Source organism: Athene noctua, chromosome 4, assembly GCF_965140245.1.
Source record: "Athene noctua chromosome 4, bAthNoc1.hap1.1, whole genome shotgun sequence".
Lineage (NCBI taxonomy): Eukaryota > Metazoa > Chordata > Aves > Strigiformes > Strigidae > Athene > Athene noctua.
Window position 1 is genome coordinate 52,135,468 of NC_134040.1, and position 21,471 is coordinate 52,156,938.

General features: G+C 44.7%; 1 protein-coding gene across 1 annotated transcript in view; it reads left to right on the plus strand.

The window, feature by feature from the left end:
* Positions 1–4,735: 4,735 nt before the first annotated feature.
* The window catches only part of CFAP299 (cilia and flagella associated protein 299), a 224,212-nt gene continuing 207,476 nt past the window's right edge, over positions 4,736–21,471 (plus strand). The window contains exons 1-2 of the mRNA XM_074904445.1: positions 4,736–4,831; positions 6,665–6,789. Of these exons, the coding sequence (XP_074760546.1) occupies positions 4,736–4,831; positions 6,665–6,789 (221 nt within the window). The remainder of the gene's footprint in view (positions 4,832–6,664; positions 6,790–21,471) is intronic.

Genomic DNA, 21,471 nt, shown 5'->3' on the forward strand with positions numbered 1-21,471 from the left:
CTTCACTGGACAGCTGGAGGAGCAAGTCTCTTCCTGTCCATCAAAGTATGGCTTCGATGTCTGTGTTTAAAATACCTCTGCCCTGACCCCATGGCATTCCTGCTTTCATGGGGAGGGAGCTGGGCTGAGACCCCTCTCTGGGGTGTGACTGGGAGGAGCCTCTCTGCACCCCTGTTCCCAGGGGATGGGGATGCCTTTGGCCCCTGGGTGCCCACTGGTTTCTTCCAACAGTTTGTGCTGCTGATTTATGTTATCATTCACAGTACACTTACAGAGGGGGGGAAAGGGTTTTATTTTATAGTGAGCATGGCAACGTGGCAATAAATGCTATTACAGCTACTTCTACCTTTGGAAGTATTTTTTCCCCACCTACGTTGCCCTATGGCCCTAACTCTCAAATTGTTTCTCTGTTGTGGTGTTATCTGTGGAGTAATTGTGCATATGGAGTTTTTAATTGGCATTTAGCTGTATTGCATACATACAGAAAATGGTAGCATTGAACCTCACCAGTTAAGCCTTAATATGAGCCCAGGTGGACTCGCATTAGCAAAACCCCTCCCAACCTAGCCCTGCTAGTGTCGAGCAGCAATAACGAGGGCAGGAAGCACTGCTGATCCTTTTCTCCAAATCTGGTCATGGTACAAATGGCTATTTCCATTTAAATTGTGGTTCTTTGCCCATCATTTTTTGGGGCAGCCCCTGGCCAGATGCATCCACTCCACGCAGCAGGAAATGCTTTTGCACAAGGGCACATGCTCCATGTGTGGGGATGGATGGGAGGCTGGAATAAAATATAATCATGCTTCATTTTAAAACCTGGTTGTGTAATCTATTGCCTGTCTGCTGTCTGTGCATTTTTTCATTTTCTTCCCCTGCAAGAGGAAAATGAGTGTTGCTAAATTAGCCACTATGTGTGTTTTTGTTAGAGGGTTTGGCCAGCATGGTATCAGTGACAGGGCGGAGCGGAGCAAACTCTGTGCCTGTGCTTCCTTCGTCTGCCATGCCTTGCATACTGTGCACCGAGACAAACCTCCCTGCGGCTCCTCTGGGGCAGTTGTTCGGACCTGCATCACAGCAGGGGAGTGCAAGCCAAACGTGGGCACGTTGTGCACCTTGGCCACTTCCAGCAAGACAGCCTGACTGCGAATTTACAAAATTCAAATAACACTGCTTATCTGCTGTTCAGCAGCCAGGAACAATCAGGTCTAAGTAATGTTCAGTGCAGCATGGGGCCATCTAAATGAACTAATTGAAGGAAAACATTTGGGGGAGCCATGCAGGAGGGTGTCAGCCTCAGTCCAGGGTGGGTGCCTGGAACTCCCCATGCAGGTAAGAGAGGAACAAATGTGCTGGTCCCTTGCTGCCACTGCTTTCCCTCAGAGGGAAAAGATATTTTTTTAATCTTATTTTAAGGAAAAATATTGGCGATAACTAGCCTGTATGACAAAAAAATGCTTTGATCTGTACGTTTCCGTGCAAAAACTGATCCTGAACTGAGCTGTGACGGCAGCATCCCGTGTTTGCCATAGCAACTACTGGGGAATGGTGCTTGCTCTGTTGCAGTTGCTGGGAGGGATGGGAGCACGGTGGGCCATGGTCTGAGCATGTCTCCCTTGGGACTCACCTGGAGAAGGAGGGGTGCTGCTGGCAGTCAAGTTCCTCCTCGAGCCAGCCCTCCTGCAATCCCTGTGCCTGCAGAGGATGAGCACCACCATCACCTGGTGCTTGTGGGTCTGGTTGAACCCTGTTTCTCCTGACACTCCTCACTGTTCCTACCAAGAAGAAGAGAATCGTTTATTGTGTTTCAGAGCTGTCAGGTGAAATCTGGCTGAAGAAGCAGCCTGGGCATCTGCTCTCCTCTAGGGGCTGGTGAAACCTGCAGTCTCCTACCTGGGGTGGGCGAGGACTAGTGTGGGCTGAGGGTGCTTTCCTCCCTTGCACCTCATTTGCCAAGGGGCATGGTAGCTGCCATGCTGCACGCTGAGGGCTGCTGCTGAAACATTGATGTTTTATTTGGGGTTTCTGGCAGAGCAGCCCCACAGCACGCAGCTAATGGGTGCTAACAGGCGTGGGAAGCTGCGGGGGGAGGCTGGTGCTTTAATATTACAATAGTTATTAAAATGCAGTTACGCTATTGGAATGAGGAGGTCTGTGCCACGGCAGACAGCAGCCTGCTAGCAACCTCAGCAGAGAGCCTAATGCAAATTAATCTAAGTGGCATGGACTGACAAACCCTTCCTGTTCCTTTCTGACCACTCTTCTGTAAGGAAATTAAATAGGTTTGCTTATCAGTATGAGGCTGAAGGCATTTAAAAAATGGGTAAACATCTCTGTTAAATTTAAAAATAGCCTATCGACAACTTGAGAGACTTTTAAGGAATAAAGGTAACTTTTTCAATGTGTTAACGTTTCTTGCCTTTCAAAAATGGTTTTGTTGTTGGCTTGCTTTTATTTACAGCTGTTGACTGCACTTAAACCTTTCTGGCTACTGCTTTTGCAAGCGAAGCAGAGGCCATGTTGCATGGCCATCTCTCTGAGCAGGACAAGAAGCCTAGCGCCTCCTGAGGTCCTGCTCCCAAGTCAAGGGGAAGCCTCCCTGCCCTTCAGCAGCGGGGATTTACTGGGAGAAAGGACCTGAGACCAAAACACTTCTTGTCCTCTTTCCTGCTTGTTGGCAGCACTTAGTCTTCCATGCTCCTCCATGGTGGAGGTATTGCTCCTGCAGAATCAATGGGAGAAAGCGTACATTCGGTATTGTGACTTGAGGAGGGAAAATTGTTGTGACAGTCCAGGAGAAGAAGAAAGGCTCTGGCTCTGGCTTTGTAGCTATGACTGACATAAACTATCCTGTCACCTGCTCCTTTTTCATCCAAGTAGATTTATCATCTTGGCTTCAACAGCAACAACACTAATTGGACTCTTACACAGATTTTTATGCTTATTTTATGTAAAGCTCCTCATACTGCCTTTAAATCTTGTTGCACATGGAGGAAAAATCTTTTGGGAAAATAAAGGGGGGGGGGGGATTTCCTACCCCTCTTTTTGGAGTGCTGAGGGCAGTAGGGCATGCTGGGGAAGAGGTTCTGCATTTAGGGATCATGGGGAGGTCTGGCTGCTGGAAGCCAGCAGGGAGGAGGGTTATGCATCAGCCAGCTGAGTGGCCTTTGGTGAGGGGCCAGCGGCCTCTTAGGCAATTTTAATCACAGAGCAGGCTGAGAGCAGGGCTGGTACGAGCCTGGAAGTGGGTGGCATCCAGGGAGCCAGGACATACGAAGATAGCCGAGATGTATGAAGTTAACTGTCCTGGGACACCAGCACAATGCCTCTGAGCTCTTTGTTGGAAGGCTAAAAATGGCATGATTGCACAATGTGGTCCAATACCTAAAATTCACCCTTTTCATTTCTCCCATTTGCTTTCTGAGTCATCTTTTCCTACAGGCTTTGCAGTAAAAAGTCTCAGATGTTGATTAGGCAAAGTACCGCATGGGGAGAGACACAGAGATTCTGGAAGCTCAGCTAAAAGCACGATGTTAGCAAGTGTTGGGACAAACGTGAAGTCTCCTGGGAGCATCTCACTTCATTTTTGCTTTGCAAAGCTGGTGTTTTACCCCAGCCAGCCTCGCTTTGCCACGAGCTGCACTGTTCCAAGGGAGTAACTCCAAACTGAACTTATCACCTGATGGGGAAAACATTGGCTTAAATCCCACATATTTTGAGAAGCTAGGGGTTGTCATGGTGCGTCATTTTTTGATTTGTGGTTTTTTTCTTTCTATTCTGCTATCTCTGACTTACCACTGTGGTGCTGGGGAGAAAAAGCTGGAAATGGAACAAACAAAGGGGATTCCCAAATTCCTTTCCAAACAACTGCCACCTTCAAAGGAGATGCAAATCCATGTGGAGCTGAGAAAGGGGGTGCAGGGAGCACAGTGGAGTGCACTGAGCTGCCAGCCATGCCCCAGCTCTGTGGTGTTGGGTGCATTTATTAAAATTCTGAAATGAAAAAAAGCCCCTCCTCTCCCCATCACCTCTTGTTTTTAACATCCACAGACATCCCTGCAGAGGTCCATCATTTTCCAAATCCCCACAAATATTTGCTTAGTCCTACAGTCCTGGACTGCAGCATGTCACAGCTCAGGGCCCTTCAGCAGGGCCCACTGATGTGGGTGCAGGAGCCGTCGGGTGGGTGGCTGCAGACGTGCCTTGCTGGCCACTGCCCACAGAGCCTCGTTACAGCTCCATTTCCACTTCTACGTGGGATGGCCGAAAAACCCTGCATTGGAACGGTGGCCAAAAATCAGGCAACTAAACGTCTTTAAAAATCAACATATGAGGCACAGGGCGCTGGGCCTGCGGACGTGGTCAGCAGAGGCTGGAGGTGGTTGCAATAATGGGGTGGGTGGAAAAGGGGGGTGCAGGGTAAGCTCCCCACTGAGGTTTGCTTTTGCACGAGCAGCCCCCCCAGCCCCCCAAATAATCCCCAAAGCAAAGAACCGGGCAGCCCCCACTCTCGGGGGCACGGGGCTGCCGCGCAGTGCCCTGACCGGGGGGGCGCCGGGGTGTCTTCCCGGGGTGTCTTCCCGGGGTGTCATCCCGGGGTGTCCCCCCCCCGCTCCCCGCGGCCCCGCCGCCGCGCGCCCTCGGGCCCCGCGCGCGCTGACTGGGCGGGGGCGGGCCGGCACGTGCCGCCGTCGCTCGCGCCGCCGCTCCGCCGTTGCTACAGACGCGGGCGGGCGGGATGGCGGCGGCCGCCCCGCCGCCGCCGCCGCCGTTCCGCAGCTACGAGGAGTACCTGGAGTCGCAGATGACGGCGCGGGACTTGCGGTACCTGGAGGTCAGTGGGAGGCGGGACGCTGCCCCGGGACGTCCCTCGGTGAGGGCCGGCGGGGTTAGGCCGCCCCGCCCCGCCGCGCCCGCGGTGGGGGGCGCTCCCTCTGCGGGCCTCGAGCCTGTGCTTCGGGAGGTGCCAGCCGCGGTGACAGGGCAACGCTTGGCCTCTGAGGGGAGTCAGGCACGTTGTTAGCTTGGGAAGCTTTTGGTGTCCACGAGGCACAAGGGTCTCGTTAGTAAACACCCCCATCCTCAGGGAATAAACCCTCCTGCTTCTCCCCGTGCAAACTTTCCCCACAGGAGGGAGGAGGCACAGGTCTTGCACACAGATGAACCACCCCCAGGCTGCGCTGAAGTCAGTCAGCAGCAGGGTGGCTGTGAAGCAGGGGAAGGGTCACACCACTGGTGTTTGTGTCGCGGCCGGCCTGAGAAGCAGGGCCAGCCGGAACAGCAGCGTGCACATGAGCGAGCTTCGAAATGCAGGTCTGAACCAGAAAGCCTTTCATGTGAGCAGCCATTTGTTTTATGGTGTTTGCTGTAAATACCCCCCCCCCCCCCCCCCCCCCCCCGAGAAACAAAATGTGGTAACAAACACCTCATCTGTCTAGGTATGAGATGAGATGAAGACAGCGGGGCTGGCTTTGATGTGCAAAGGCAGCTTCCAGCTAGTGCTGGCTTGGTTCTTAACCAAAACTGGGAACAAGATCTTGCATGGGTCCAGTGCTTACAAAGCCCAATTTTTAGGCTGAATCATTCCAATGGATGTGGCTGACTGCTGAACTTTCAACTTCTAAAAATGATATATGTACATTGCTCAGTGGAAAATACTTTGAGGAAAGTTGCAAAAAGTTTTATGTCTCCCACTTAGAAGGCAGGTGGTATGGAAAATGCTTGCCCCTGCTTACAGAGTTGTTGTCAGAAAGCAGTTACCTATCTGTCTTTGGCTTTAAGAAATCAGGACCGGGTCTAGCAGCCTGGGAAGACCTGGCCTGGGCACCCGGCAGGGGTGGGAGCAGCAGAGGGTATTTCCTGGGGTGCTTTCTCTGTCAGGGATTATCAAGTACCCCGGTTTAGGCTGGAGGAAATACTTCACCCCCAGCTCCACCACCCCAGAGCTCAGCTTGTCTGTGTTACTCTCCTGCAGGGATGTTAGTTTGAACTCGGGAACTGGTTTCCAGCTCAAGGTATAAAAAGAGGCGCGCATGTCCTTTCCTGGGACCTAGGTCCAGCGCAGGCAGAAGAAGGTGGGCAAGAAACTGCAGGGCTTCAGCTTCTGAGATTTGTTTGCTGCCGCCTGGGGATGCCCGAGGCTGTGGTGGCACGCACGGCCCCGAGGTACCCCGGCCCCTCCGGTGAGGCCGCGCTCGGGAGCTCCTTCCTCATCGCCGTTACTTGTGAGTTTTGTTAGACCGGATCAGGACGGGGCCCGCCGGTGTCTGCAGCTCCCGGCTGCCCCGCCCTGTCGGTGTCAGGCCGGTGTAGTTAGGCGGACCGCCTCCCCTTTCCCGAGCTCCGTTCTCCGGTCGCTGAGCCCCGCAGGGTCCCGCTGCCACCGCATCCGGGAGCACCTGCGCAGGCCCCTGCGGAGAGGCGGGTAGCCGCGGCTGGGAGCGGCGGTGTGTCTCGGCGGGCGGCGGGAGAGCGGCCGGCCCGGCCGGGGGCGAAGGGGCGCCCCCCGCCCCGCCGGGGCAGCCGCGCCCGCCCGCCGTGCCGCCAGGTGGCGCCCTCCGCCCGCGGCCGCTGCCGGTGCCCGGGACGGCGGGAGTCGCGGGGGGCCGGGGGCGCGTCCGCCGTGTCCCGGCGCTAACCGAGCTCCCTGCCCGTCTTCTTCCCGCAGAGCGAGGCGGTGGTGCGGCAGCTGGTGGAGCTGGGCTTCCGCGGCTCCGGGGACGTGCTGCGACAGGAGGAGTTCGAGGCCCGGGCGGCGGTGGCCGCGGGGCTGACGGCGGCGGCCCCCCAGAAGTAAGTGCCTGCCCGTCCGTCCGCCTGCCCGGGGCCTTTCGCGCCCTCGGGCGCACCTCGCTAGGCACCTGTCCTGCGGCTTTCTGGAACGCGGACAGTGTCTGCACCACGACCTTGCAGCTTCCACTGGTTTGCTTTCCCCCATAAAACAGGCGCTGTAACATCAGCTGCCCAACCCCAAAAGCTGAGTCCTGGCTCTCGGGGCTGCTTTGTGGCTTGGGGGTGTGCATGTGTGTGCTGTTCCTTCTTGTCACCCTTCCCCTATGCTCAAATACCGGTGTACGGGAAATGAGGCAACAATGTTTCTTAGGTGGTAGATGTGTTTGAGACACCTAAATAGTGCTACGTGGTTACAAAATAATGCACTCGAATACCTGGATCATCATTTCAAAGTTGTAGCCAAGAAGTGTGTTTTCTATCACGTCAGACTTCTAGGATTGACGGTTACAAGTCAGGGAATGTACTGATGGGACAGGGGTAGCATATGAGAAGGGAAAATACCCTTTCATTCCTGATTGGCTGTTAGGCTTTGAGGACCAAGTTTATCGAGTTACATAGTCTCGAGTCTCTTTCCTGTCAACAGCAGTGAGTAAGCCCGTCTTGGTTCCTTGTGTTTCCCTGTGTCAGGGAGGCTGGGATTGCTGTGGGAATGCTCTTCTTATATAGGGTAGCTGAAGTAAATCATGCAAATGTCTACCAGAACTAGCACTTAGGAAGAGATTTACATGGCTCAGACTGGGTGAGGGTCTTTGGTTATTGTTACAAAGCGTCTGTTCTTTTATGTGGGCTGTTTCACTTCCATTTCCAAAAGCCTTTGAGGAAAGAGCCTATCTACTCTCCAAAAGTCTCTGACAAAGGAAGTTCAAGCAGTGCATATGCAATTTATTTTTAGGCTTCTGTTTTGTTTTGTTTTGACTTCTGCCATCTCATACTTGTTACAGCATGTATAGCTACAGCATGTGCTTTCCATGAAAACTCACACTGCACTGTGAATTCAGGGCTTGGCAATAAAGCTTTATTGTATCTTGTGGCTGGTTCCCCCTACCTTTTTATTTTTCACCTTCTCCACTTCGTTTAAACCAGCCTGCAAATCTTAAAAACATTGAGTTGTTTACTTTTATGATTTCTTCTTTTCTTTGCGTCTTGAGAAAAATAGATGAACAAACCCCATATACAGTGAACTTTTTCTTTGGTACCTTGCTACAAGAAGCTAAATAACATTATTATTAACACAATACTTATTTCGTCAGCGTGGCTGGTGAATAGTAGAGCCACTGAGCAGTCTTATTCTCCTGTGGTGATCTTTCCTTTTCGTGCTATAGTGAAATAATCATTTAATAATTTAACAGCATGTATCAAATGCCTCTCCTAGCATTTGTAGGATGAGAATGTGTGCTGTGTAGTTAAGCTATTGTCATACTTGATGTACAATGCTGTATTAAACTTATATTCCAGGCAAAAGGTAACTGTGTTTTTAGTTAAAGAAATAACTGTTCATGTCACTATATGGAGAAATTAATATCACAAAACCAAAAGCTTAATTATTTGAATAAAGGTGAAAAGGATTGATTTTTTTCATACATGTCTAGTCTAGACTTGTAACATTCTGTGGCTCATTCTCAGATGTACTTTGCAGCCAGATGAAGCTGATGGTGACAGTGCTGATGACATCAAGAGAGTAACAACTCAAGTGGCTCACTTGTTGGTCTTGTATTGTTCTTGTAAAGTATGTTTCTAAACCACTGATCATTATTAATTACTTTTTTAGTGATTCTGTGTGCAGAGATGAGTGAAAATGAACTAAAGCCAGAGCTCTCAGTGAAGTTGTCTCTCTCCTTGATGTCTTGAGTGGGTGTTCTGTCCTGTTGTTTGTTTATTCTTTGTTTAGTTTCCAATTAGTTTGTAGGTGGAGATATCAGGGCTGACTTACAGGGTTAAGTGTCCTATTTTAACAGCGTTTGGTTAGGCAGATGATCCAAACATCTGTGCCAGGAATTGCTGATGTCAGGGATTCTGAATTATCTGCTTGCAAAAATGTATCTGTGGCTTTCTCTGAGTAGAGAAAAATTTCCTTGAGTTGGACTTGGCTGCACAGGTCTTGGAAACTGTCACTGTTAATTCAGACTGCCCAGATTATTTTTGCATGTGATAACAAACTCCTTAGGCAGATGCCTTCAGGATTTCTGCTTTGACACCCCTCTCCATCCCCCATCTACTGCCTTGATATTGCTGTCCCATACAAAATGATTGACAGGGCTATTTTCCATCCACGATAATCTCCTCCATCAAAGAAAAACAAATGTGAAAAGTCAAAGATGGGATATATGGCTCAGGACATTCATACAGTGAGGGGTTATTTGGATGAAAACACAGAGGAGTTAGTTGGTAAGTGACTCTTTGTGTTCTCTTTGGGAAACAAACTTGCGTTTAATGGTTTTGGAAATAATCTGCAACTGGCTGATTTTCATAGCAATGGGGATCCCACAGCCAGAGTGCTTCCTGTGTGCCTTACTAAGCTGTAAGGAATGATGTACACCATCGGTGTTGTACAACAACAGCTTCAAGCTCCAGTTGCTAAAAAGTGCTCAAGCCAACAGCCATATACATTGCCTCTGCTGCATTTCAGCTCCCTGGTGTGCCACTGGGTGTTATGCATAGCTGCTGTGTTTGCTGAAGGCTTCTGTAATTCCCATTCTGTTTTTAGGGTTTGTCTGTCAGTGGTCAGAAACACAGGCTGGCAACCTTTTACTGCTGCAACTGTATCACAGACCAGTTGCAAAAACTTGTTTACTGGAAATATAAAGGCTTACACAAAGATTAGTAACTGGGAAGTGTCCTCTTATATGCGACAAAAATAGTTGCAAGCATAGTTCCTGTGGAGTAGCAACAAATGATCAAGACAGAATTCAGTAGATTATTTAGAGCAGTAGTAAAGGGGAGCACAAAGAAATTGGTCACTCTTGGGCTTCTTGTCTGTTTCTGTAGTTGTTGCTTAAATGTAATGGTCAGGGTTTCCTCAAGAACTAAGTTTTCTTCATGTGTAGGAAGGCTCATCTTGACTAATAATTGAAAAATTAGCTTCAGAGTAGGCATGTATTACACCATATTGCAAAGCTGCTTCTGATCAGAAGGGCACATACTTTCCCTCAGGTATCTAGAACAGAAGTGTGGTTTTCCCCTGAATCCTTACCTCTTCCTTCTGAATGTGTCTTGCTTAGTTAAATAGCATCATCGGTTAAGGCATGGTACTTGGTGGGATTGATAGGATTTCCTTTACAAATGGTAAAAATAAATTGCAGAGAATGCATTTGGGTGGGCTGGAGGCTGTGCATTTATTTCCTCTTTGGGACTCTTTATGCAGCAGTCTTATTAAAGTTTTCTGGTCTCAGCATCACATCTAAAGTCAACTGAAAATTGATAGGGGAAAGTAAATAGAAGTAAGACTAGTTCCTTTAAAATACTTCGTGTTTTTCCATAAAAAAGGGGACACCATGAGAGAGTTGGGTTTGGGCTTTTTCTGATTAGAACAAAGAAACAGGATAGTAAAAAACAGTGAACTGCAGACTTTGAGAGGCAGATAGAAGTACAACATGCCATCAGTTTTTTGCGACAAGGATATATGTGTGTTTCCTTGGGATCTGAAATGAAGGGGCTTGAGCCCAGCGTTGTTTTTTATTTTATTTAACAGAAACAAATTGGAAATAAAGATATATATATATATATATTTTTAATTAGGTCATCTCTAAATGAGTGCAAGATTGTTTATTCTTTCTGTTGTCCAGAGTGACATAGGTGGAAAAATCTCATGTTCCTCAAAAGTCCTAAAACTTGCATTAGGGCTGATGTTTAAGAAGAGCTGTGTTTTTTCAGCTGAGTGTGCACAGAATAAGTAAAACTCTGGTTGTTGTCAGGACAGGAAACAACTTAGTTGTCTCAACTAGAAATACAGTATTGCCTTATGATGCTTTAAGCTCCTCTTCTGACTGAACAATGTGAGGCAGCAGCAGTTTGTAACTGCTTTTGTATTTCAAAGCTTGGATCCAGGCTCTGTGGACTGGCTGACATCTCTACAGCACCTATACCTGTGTCTTACTGTGGGATTACTGCGGCCTCTGCTCACCAGGGAACTGCACTACTTTCACGTGAATTTCAAGTGGCTTCTGAAAGACACAGGAGTGTTCCTTACCAACAAGATTTAGTGCTAAGCAACACCAATACAACGTAAATCGCTTCTATTTCAACTCCTGCTCTACTGACGTCGATGTCGAACAGGTGTCTGGTACTGCCCCGATCATTGACATGGTTTCTGTAGCTATGAGTTGTCTCTGCCACTGTGCAGGGAGTTGCTAAGGCCTGTAGTCGAAGGAGCAGTGACTGAAATGGGGAGGATGTTTAGGATGGGGATCTTGCATCTCTCTCTGCTTCAGAGTGTTGGTGCCTTACCTGATGTAACCAGGAGAGGCCTCCCTCTACTTAAGATTCACAGTCCTTGCGTTCTTGTCTGACTGCTTAGCGGTATGAGTAGACTATGACAAGGGGAAAAAAACCAAACCAAACCCAAACAAAAGAACTGGAACCATCCTTATTAAGGCTTTCCTCTGAAGGAAAGGCTGCTACTTCCATTTAGAGTATCAGGGCTGTATCACGCAGGCAGGTGGTAGAAATGCTGCGTACCTTTATGCAGGAATATTTACAGTCGTGTCCCGGGAAATGCAAGAATAATGTCCAGCTACCAACTGCTCTGGAAAGGAGTGCTGGATCTTTGTCCTCTGAAATTGGGCTATTTAATGTGTAAAATTTTTTTTGGCCTAGGAGGAGCATGAGGGTGACTAGCTAGCCAATCAGTCAGGATGTGTGTCTGAGAAGGGCAGGGTGTACAGCATCACTCCCTGCTCTGCTTTTCTGTGGCTTGAGACACCAGCACTGACCTTTGGAGCAGGGACAGGAACCCAGAAATATTTCTTCTGTGCAAAAGCAGGTGGGAGCAAAACAGCAAATGGCAAAGCTGGACTTTACTCCTGGGTAGTAGAAAACCTGGATTTAAGTTTCATCAACCAGAGGAGGGAATGAAACCTGGGAACATGTGTTAAGCCATTGTTAGATGTTACCATCTTCTCTATTATCTTTTGCGTTATGTGATTCAGGAGGTACCTTACAGACTGCTCCTTTATCAGAAAAGTGGAAAATGAAGCAGAAGGGGGAGCTCCTTTCATTTCTGCAAACTCCAGGCTTGAGACTGTTGCAAGCAGTTTGCTTTCAAATGTTCTGTGACTGGCCAAATAAATGCAGTTAACTTGAACCTCTGTCTCTTTGGCACTTGATCTTCTTGTGCTATTCCTCCTCTGATTCTTTACCCTGGAGGTGTGGGCTCAAACACCTCTGTTTATAAAAAGTGGACCTGTTTTTATGTGTACAAATGTTTCTCTTAGAAAAGCCATCCCATCTAGTTAAAATGTATTCCTTTTACAAACCATATGGAGAACAGGTATTTTGGTACATGGGTCAATAACAGGTTGCTGGCTGTCCTCTCTTTCTTTAATGTGCTCTTAAGCAGGCCACTAAAACAAAACATTAAAAGTGAGGGAGAGAATGTTGCCTTTTTTTTTTTTTTTTTTTTTTAAGTATTACTTTGGATTTCTGTATTGCAAGTGATCCCACCAAAATATAATGGAAAGAATTAAACTTCAGGACACTGCACTTCATGGTAGCCTTATTCTTTTAATGCATTTCAGTGATCCGAGATGCAGGAAATGCCAAATCCCAAAGTAATTATAAGTCTGTAATGTTAAGTGCAACATCTTCAAAACAAAATCCTTGGTTAGGGGTTTTCACATGTGTGTGCATACAGTCTGAAGGGTTTTTTTTGTTTACAGGAAGAAAAAAGAAATCCATCAAAAGCAGACCTTCATTCAGTATCTAGGATGTGAATCTGTAGTTTGATTCTTCCTTCAAACCTTCTCTCTGGTTCTTGTGCTAGAGTGGCTCTGTATCCAGTGCAGGCCCCATGGACTCTGCTGTGACTCCAGGGAAGACTCTCAGCAGTTTTCAACCTGTGGATTGAAATTTATTTGAGAGTATTTTCTCTGTATCTATCAAGTTGTGGCTGAGTATTACATGGATGGTCTTTCAGAGGGAGGATGTGGAAAGGGATGAAGCTCTTTATTCCTGACAAAGTGTAGAAAGTGACCTTCCCTTAATACACCTAAGGATCTTGGAGGAAAGTGGCATGATTTTAGTCCCCGCCTTTCCCATTTTAGCTCATAAATTAATTTTGGCTTTGACATAGACTATACCTTCACCAGGGAGAGAAGAGGGAAAGGTACAGTCTGTACTAGCATGTGCATCAAGTTGCTTCAGTGGAAGGATGTGAGGAGTTTGTGATGCTCTCAGTTTTCTGGATGGGCCAGTATCTTACAGCCAAGGTTAGTCAAGAGGTAGCTGTTTTAAACACTTGTGGCTTTTTAGGTAGCATTAAAAATATGGAGTGAACCTACTCATTTCTAGGCTGCAATGCTGAAAGGCACTGAAGGCAGCTGGGTGCCCAGTTTCCAGAGAATTAACCAGCTAACTTCCTCTGAGCCTTTGAAGAGTCAGGTCCCTGTGGATGCAGTATAGCCACTCCTGGTTTTGTCCCCTGCCAAATCTATCCCAGAACTATGACTAAGCTCTGATGGATTTTTTTTTTTTATTTTTTTTTTCCTGTGACATTATGGAAAAAGTATGGTTAATTATACTTCATATCAACGTGCCTCTGCGCTCTTAGCACTTGCTGGGACTAGAGGCCGAACAGATTGAGTCATGTGGCTGACAGTCTGCTTTTTGGCTCAAGCAGAATGAGTAAGAATTGGAGAACGTGCAAGAAAATCCATGGCAGGAATATCTTAGAGCTTTTCTTTTCTTCCCCTTTTTTTATAAGCCCATAATGTATAGATAACATTTAGATTGATATCAATGTTGGAAGGCTTCACTGAGCTGAATTTTTTTAAGCTTGCACATGTCTCGATAATTCAAGATTGGGTAAACAGAACAAACTGGAACAGCTTCATGGTGGCCCTTCTGGCCCATCAAAATAGCTTTTTTGGACATCTTCCTGTATGCTGTGTTACTCTTCTCCTTCTCCACACCCTCCCTTGGAGTCTTTTAAACCAGTACCTTAGTGGGAAGGGGAGGATGACCCATTCCTGACCCTAAACCTAATAGCAGGATTGAGACCAGGTTTTTCCCTTCTCTGAATTTTTATTGCTTGTTCTACTGTTAAAATAGCAGCATGTTTTTCTCAACAATTCAGTGTGAAGTGGTGCTTTCTCAGACTAATGAAGGAAGGAGACAAATGCAACTCCCACTCTTGTTGGAAGACTGACTCTGGCAGTCATTTGCTGATGATAGAGAGATCTGGTAGTTCTTGCTTCTGTCATGATTTGAAGCTCCTGGGATCCAGCCATAGAAAGGAGTGGGCTTGAGAATTGCTTCTTGCCCACAAAGCAATATTTTGCAGAAAATGCTAGGAGATGAATTACTGCATTAAGTTTTAGAATTGTACTAGTTGGTAGCATCAATGCTAGGTGCTGATAATCCTGGACTCTGGCTTCTGATATTAAACCTTCTCTGTATTTCTTGTTATGTCTTGTCACCTACATCTGTCTCTTGGTTAGTGTTTTTCCACACTCTTAGCAACTCAGCCTCTCCTTAGGAAAAGAAATCTTCTTTCACCTACCTCCAGTCTTTGCTTTTGTGCAAGTAGCAACTCTGAGCTTGCAAATAGTCATGTAAACATAATACCAATTGTTTCTTTTCTTATATGTTCTGGTAACGAAAGAAATCATTGCTGAGACTTTATTGACTATCCTTATTTTGGCTTAATTAGCCCCAAGTTGAGTGGGATAGGGTAGGCATCTGTAATCTTCTTGGGGATTGCACAGACATAAGCAGACATTTATATTCATTCCAGTTGTTATTTCTGGGCTTTCTGCAAAATTGTGATGGCTACGTACTCAAATGAAAAAGATGTGGAAGGCAGTGTGAGACTGCAGAGATCTCTTTAGTGATCAGTTTCTTTCTGCTTCCCCTAGTGTGTCTAACACCAGAGGAAATTGGTGCCAAGTGGTGTCTTCAGCATAAGCCTCTTGAACAGATAAAGCAATGACTTCCTTTCTTGAGAGTGGGCCTAGGGGGAACGTTTGGGTCATCATGAGCAAGAAAATGATGAATTTTTGTTTCCTTTAACAGACTTCTGGTTGTGTATGATATATAAGCTTGGATGCCTTGAGAAATATAAATGAAATTCCCTAAATCTGGCAGGGAAACAAAAACATCTACACTGATAGGTCTGGCTGAAGATAGAACTTTAAGGTGTACATACTAATACTGGATGCATAAATACTGAAAGTTTTGGGTTGCTTTTAGAGCCTTTGGTCTTTCAGAAGTCAGGCGGCAAGGCTGAAGGAAGGAAAGAAGCCTCAATGGCTGCAGGCAAGGACAATATGTTGTCTGTTTTAAATTGTCTAGTCCAGAACTGGGAAAACTAAGAACAAGATTCCCCCATCTTTGTGTCCATCACTGGGCAGAATTTGAAGACGGTACTGCGATAAGCTCTTCTGTGGCTTGTTTTTTTTTCTGTTTTTAAAAATTTATTTTAAGTGGTATGGTGAGGAGCAAGTTGATGGGTTGCATGATTTCTGACTGGCATGTTACAGAAATAAGCATAGGTACATGCTTTCCAGCAAATCAAAATATGATGTGGAAAGAATAAGTAAGGATTTGCAGCTTTAGCTTTACAGGCTATGACGTAGGCTTCTGAAAAAGCTAAGTAGCTGAACAAATACCTAATAGAACTTCTGAGTGGTATGTATTTATATCTGGGGACCATTCACTTCACTGTGCGTGAAAGTTGTCCTCAAGTAGCATACAAATCTAAGCAGTTTTTGGTAATTCCAAGTGTTACGTCCTTAATGTTCTTAACAGAATATTAAATGTTTTTTGAAGAGGTCCAGGTGTGTTTGGGTAGCTTTCTACTCCAGGCAGTGAATTTGTTACGCTAGCAGAAATGTTTTTTCACCTGGAAGTGTGTTGCAATAATCAATGTCCTCTTCTTAAGAATAAATTGGTCCTCATCTTTTTTACTTTTTTTTTTTTTTCTTTATAAATTGTGGATAGTTTAGGGTAAATATTTGGAATAAACAAATGAAATGTGTTTAATTAGGTGCTGAAAAGTATTTCCTTTCTGGAGAGATGGTTTGTTATTTTGCTAGTAATCTTCAAGCAAATGAAACTGGTGTCCGGGAAATGGATTTGCCTGTGGATGCCTGCAGTTCATGATCTGCTGGTTCAGATTTCTTCTGGACAAGATAGATATTAAAATAGTGCAAACTCTGGCTAAAATGAGGTAAATACCTAGAAAAAAGAAATGATTTTAAAAAGAATTTGATATCTCTTTCCTTTTGGTATAATTTTGCCTAAGGCACAGATGCTCAAATGTCTGCACCTTCTTCCATCTTCTTCGCACTAATGGGCATGTGAACCCACATCTTCAAAGTGCTGAATTTCGGGTGTTCTATATTAAGTAAAAAACAAAGCAACTTTCCTCCTCTGAAGTATATCAAGGATTGCAATCTTCTGCAAAACAGTAGTTCTGAGCTGAAATATTTCTCTACACCAAAGTAAAGTGAGAACCACAGACCCACACTAAGGACTAGACAGAATTTTCTGCCTGGCCTCCTCCAACACAGTGAATGGCACATTGTGAAAAAGGTCTTGTCAGGAGCTCTGTGGTAAGGAAGCAGCTTTCACAAATACATGTACAGACGCTAAAGATCTGCCAAGGCTACTTGCTTAAATGTTTCAATGGCTGCCTTTGGCTGCACAAACCCTGAATTTTTTTGGAGTGCAAATCTGCTTAAGGATAGCAGAAACCTCAGCATTTCATGTTGAGAGGTTTTGATGCATGAAGCTTGATGGTATGTTTGCATTCTTCTTGTATGGGAGCTGGCACACACTTGAAGCACATCCCTGTAAAGTTATAGTAGCCAGAGTTACTTGGTTCCTACTGAACAGATGGAGCACTTGGGCTGAACAGTGCTTCCTCACCTGAGGACTCAGACTGTTGGTTAGTGCTGCCTATTGGAAGAGGAATTGCATCATATTTTCATGTGTCTTCCAGACATAGAAACATCCCTTAATGCAGTTACGCATGCTTTAGGAACATCTGCAACATGTTTGTCCAGTTCCTCTTCTAGGATCTGATTCTGCTCAAAGACATTCTATATGTGTGTGAGTGGCATGCTAATAAGGCCAAATTTTTATCTGGCTTACACTCCTGTAGGGGATTGTGAAATTGGTGGGAACAACATGAACTGTCAGCTTGCACTGCCTCATGTGTAGAAGATGTGTCTACCAAATTATACAGTAACATTAAAATGGAGACTCTTTGTATTAGTCTCTGTAGGAGCTCGGTGACCCACAAATACACCCTATTTTTATACAGTATCATTATCTACTCCATCTGAAGTACTCAAATTGTCACAGAATTCAGTGTGTTTCTAAAAGGCAAATTCTAATAATTGTCTGCATATCCAAGATTTAGCTGTGTGTAAGCTTCTTTTAGACAAGCATCAGATTTGGCACCAGCTCGTGCATTCTTACCTTTAAACTTAGTAAAAGAACAAGGGTACTATAATGAACAGTTTAAGAAAGAAACCTAAAACTTGCCAGTAAAGCTGTTTGGAATAAAAGCAAACAAGTGCAGAGCAGCTAAAGTATGGGTGTGCAACCATTGCACTGTAATAGTGCAAGAGCTGGTGGTGACTTAGGAGACCTAGTGATCTTGTTTTGTGTGGTTTTCCACACAGAACAGTGTGAGGAGAATTTTCCTTTCGTGCTTCAGTGGCTAGATTTTTGTTTGCTTTTTAAATTGTGCTGTACAGAGATTCTCTGTAATGCTCTTTCAGGGCACTTGCTGCTGTTTGAGTGCTAACACAAGTATCGTCTTGTGCTGGACAGAGGTAACAGCTGATGACTTGCTCCCGAGTCGGGGGAGAGGGCTCAGCAGCAGGGTGTTTGTTACAGCTGGATTCTTCCTCCTCACAGGTTCCCATGCCCCAACTGAATTCTGCTGAGTCATGTTGTTTTCAATTGTCTTGTCACTACTATTCTTCCCTTTGAATCCAGTCAAGGATTGTGTCTGAAGATAGTTTTTGTCTTGGGTTAAGTTAAAAGCCTGGGATCTCAGTGTGCCTTTTTCAATGAAGACAGAAGGTAATTGAGGCATTTAAGTCTTTGGGGTTTAGGGAGTAAATCCGTCATTTCCAAATAATTTTTCTTTGAATCACATCACAAAAGCTTGCTATAGAAAAGCCACATTCCCTGCTACCTTTTTTTTTTTCTAAATATAGATAGGAAGCTGCCTGTAGCATTAATATTATGGTTCTCTTCTAGCAAGAAAACTGAAATTCCGAACCAATTTTATCTTATTTCAACTCTTTTCAGAATATTTTTTTAGTTATGGTATTTGCAGGCTAAAATTGTATATTTTTTTGAATTACAATTCAGTTTGGTAACTGAAAAGAAATGAGGCATGAATGCCCATGTTACATCAGGATAATAAGTTTGTAAATAGCTGAGTTGCACATTCTTTTGACTCTTAAAGATGTGGTATGCAGTGGGCAGTGAGTTCTTTCATTTAGGTTGGCTTTGAAATAACAATCTAAAACTTGTATCAAAATAATTAAAACAAACAAATGGGACTGACTTGGAAGTAGTTGCAACAGCCCAGACTGTGTATCATAATGTAGAGATCTCTCTCCTGAAGGATGATAGTCAGTTTGAAGATTAAAATTTCATCTGAGAAGGTAGGAATTTTTTTTTTTTTAAACCACAGACATCTGTTCATATTGTTCAGCATTGATTGTCCTTTGGCCTTTTATTATCCAGTCACAAAGTTTCATGAGATCATTCTATATCTTGTTGTTAGGGTGTTGGACTCATCCTTACACTGAATAATTTCTGATCATCATCAAGCTGTCTCTCCTAATTGCTCTCTCCCTTTTCCCTAGGTTTAACAGCACACCTCTAGCCAGCAGTCTACTGTTGTCTCTTTGTTTAAAAGATAGAAAATAGAAGGTGGAAGTAAATTACCAATTTTTGCAACATTTATCCTAGAAAGCATCTTTCATCATACTCCACTTCTTTAAAAACCTTCACTGATGAGCTTTCAAAAATCGAAGTAGACTGTGTCAACCAGATCATCTTTATGCATATGCTTGTCGCTGCTTCAGGGGATTCTGAAGTTTGTAAGGGAGGATTCCTCTTACAGAAGCTGTGTTTGTTCTTTTCAAATAGATCATATTCATGTGCTTGTTCAAAAATTCTTTACTCGAATCTGTACCGATCTGACTCTTAGCTAGAGATCCTTGCCTGCTTCTCTGAGATGTGGCAGTTGACTGTAAATGCTTGCTTTTTGTCACCCTTATTGCTATGTCCACTCAATCCTGGTTTTAAAATAGTACAATTTCTAAAAGCACTTGTCACATGCTTTACTTCTGTTTGTATAGGTTTTCAAACCCTAAGGGAGTACCTGTTAGCCTGAAACTTCTAGCATTACTTAGCCTAGAGGAGATGTCTCTTTGTATTTAATTTTTTCTTTTTGATGTTTGGTGAGAGTCATTTAATAACTATGGAGCAAGAGGCATTCATCTTCAGGCTTTTTGCTAAGCAGCTTCCTAGAGGTAGCTTTCACAGATAACACTCATCTGTTAAATAATCACCTGATAAGGTTAAGAGAATTTTTAATACAAACAATGTGTGTATGTTGGTTTTCATTTTTAGTTGATACTTCTCAGTGCAGAGCAGTATACAAGAAGTAATTGAACTTAGATGCCGTTGTATCTTCCTGCCTCTAATCTGTAAACTCGCAGGCCTGGTGATTTCTGCATCTCCTTAGGTCACAACTTGGCCAGTATCTCAGGATTGCTAAGGAATTATCAGGATGCCCTAAATTCTGTATGAGTACTTCCTTGGGGACTATGATTACAGGAAATGAGCTGAACAGCTTTTGTCTGTAGCTTAGATAATGATGTTCTGAGGTCTGGAAGTCCATAAACTCCAGGAGCTTCTTAATGCTTAGTCTGACAGGATTGACAGCACTTTGGGAACCCTGAACAAGATAAGAACTGTATGTGAATTTATTTACACGTCAGTGTGAGAAGGTGCAAACAAGACAATGGAGATATCAGAGGTTATCTTTGAAAGGATGATGGGTTTTGTGAGGAGTTTGGGAGTTGAGTTGGTGTGATTGGACATGGCCTGACTCCATGCTTGCTACTGGATGGCGTTATGTGCAGCATCATTCTGGCACACACCTCTGTGCTACCCCTTGCTCCACATGCAAATGTGTATGCTCTCTTTCATCCCTGGTGCCACTTACCTGAATTTCTGTATGCTCTCCACTGTGATGTGGAATCAGGGACACTAGCAAGAAGTCTTTTCTGAGCTCAGTGTTCGCATGCCCTGAATTCTGTTGTATGTAGGTATCTTCAAACATTTTTCCTTCTCTCTCTTAGGTCTTGATGGTATTTCATTGGAAGTGCTAAATAATCTCATGAACTACATGTAATGATTAAGGAAGGTCCTATACAAAAGTCAGGGCACGATAGTCTTATTGTGGCTAACTTCCATGAAAGCCTGTTTGCACATCTCACTTTTCAGTGTTGGGAAAAGCCATTTATTTCCATTTAAGGTTCTACTTCTTGAGATATGTCAGTCTGTGTATGTATCACTAAATGCTGTCTGCTGTCCATGAGAAGTCATGTGAGTTTTACATACTACTTGCAATTCTCTAATGTTGCTCATCTTCTTCTGTGATTTGAACAGCTGAGTTGGAAATGTTTGCCTGAGGGAACTAGTCAGTGACTAGCTAGCTGGAGTAGCTCCCCCTTTTTTTACTTTTCCCCTTCTCTTCTTCTTCCCCCCCTCCTTTTTTTTTTTTTTTTTTTTTTTTTTTTTTTTTTTTCACCAAAGACATGAAATCTAGATTTGAGCCCCAAAACCTACAATATGAGTAAACCACATGCAGTGCTGGCTGTCTTTCTGAGTGATCTGGGAGCTAATAATTGACACACTGGTATTAATAAAGAAATAATTACTTTTAACCAGCAGGAGTTTTGTTATGACAATGTTGGTTAATATAGATTATACATGTATATTCACAGTGTAGCAAGCTCATTTTAGCCATGTAGTCAGGCATTTCAGGAACTTCCTGGGTATATATCTTCATATTAAATGGTATGAGAAGGCTTTTTGAGTGTTTTTACAAGTACAGTTAATTTGTATGGTAACTTCAGACTTAGAAATGAACATTTACATGTCTTTACTCTGCAGCAGACATCAGAAAAATCTGCTTTGTAATTGGCCTTTTTGCCAAGGAGAAATCTACTGCTCCAGTTACCTGCAATAACCTACCTTTGGAATGTGTCTGAAAGTGAAGTTACAGAAGCTGGCAGAATGTTTAGAAACACTCTACTCTTTCACTTCAGGATCCAGGAAATTGTCAGTAGTACAACTAGCAGCTAGAGAGGACCCTGGACTTAGTTGAAGCCTCTTGTAGTGTTCTGATGTGAAGTGTGTGCAGAATTGGCTTGTTACCTGAAAGCTTTTTCAGTATAGGGACAATAATCCAAATTTGGGCATGTG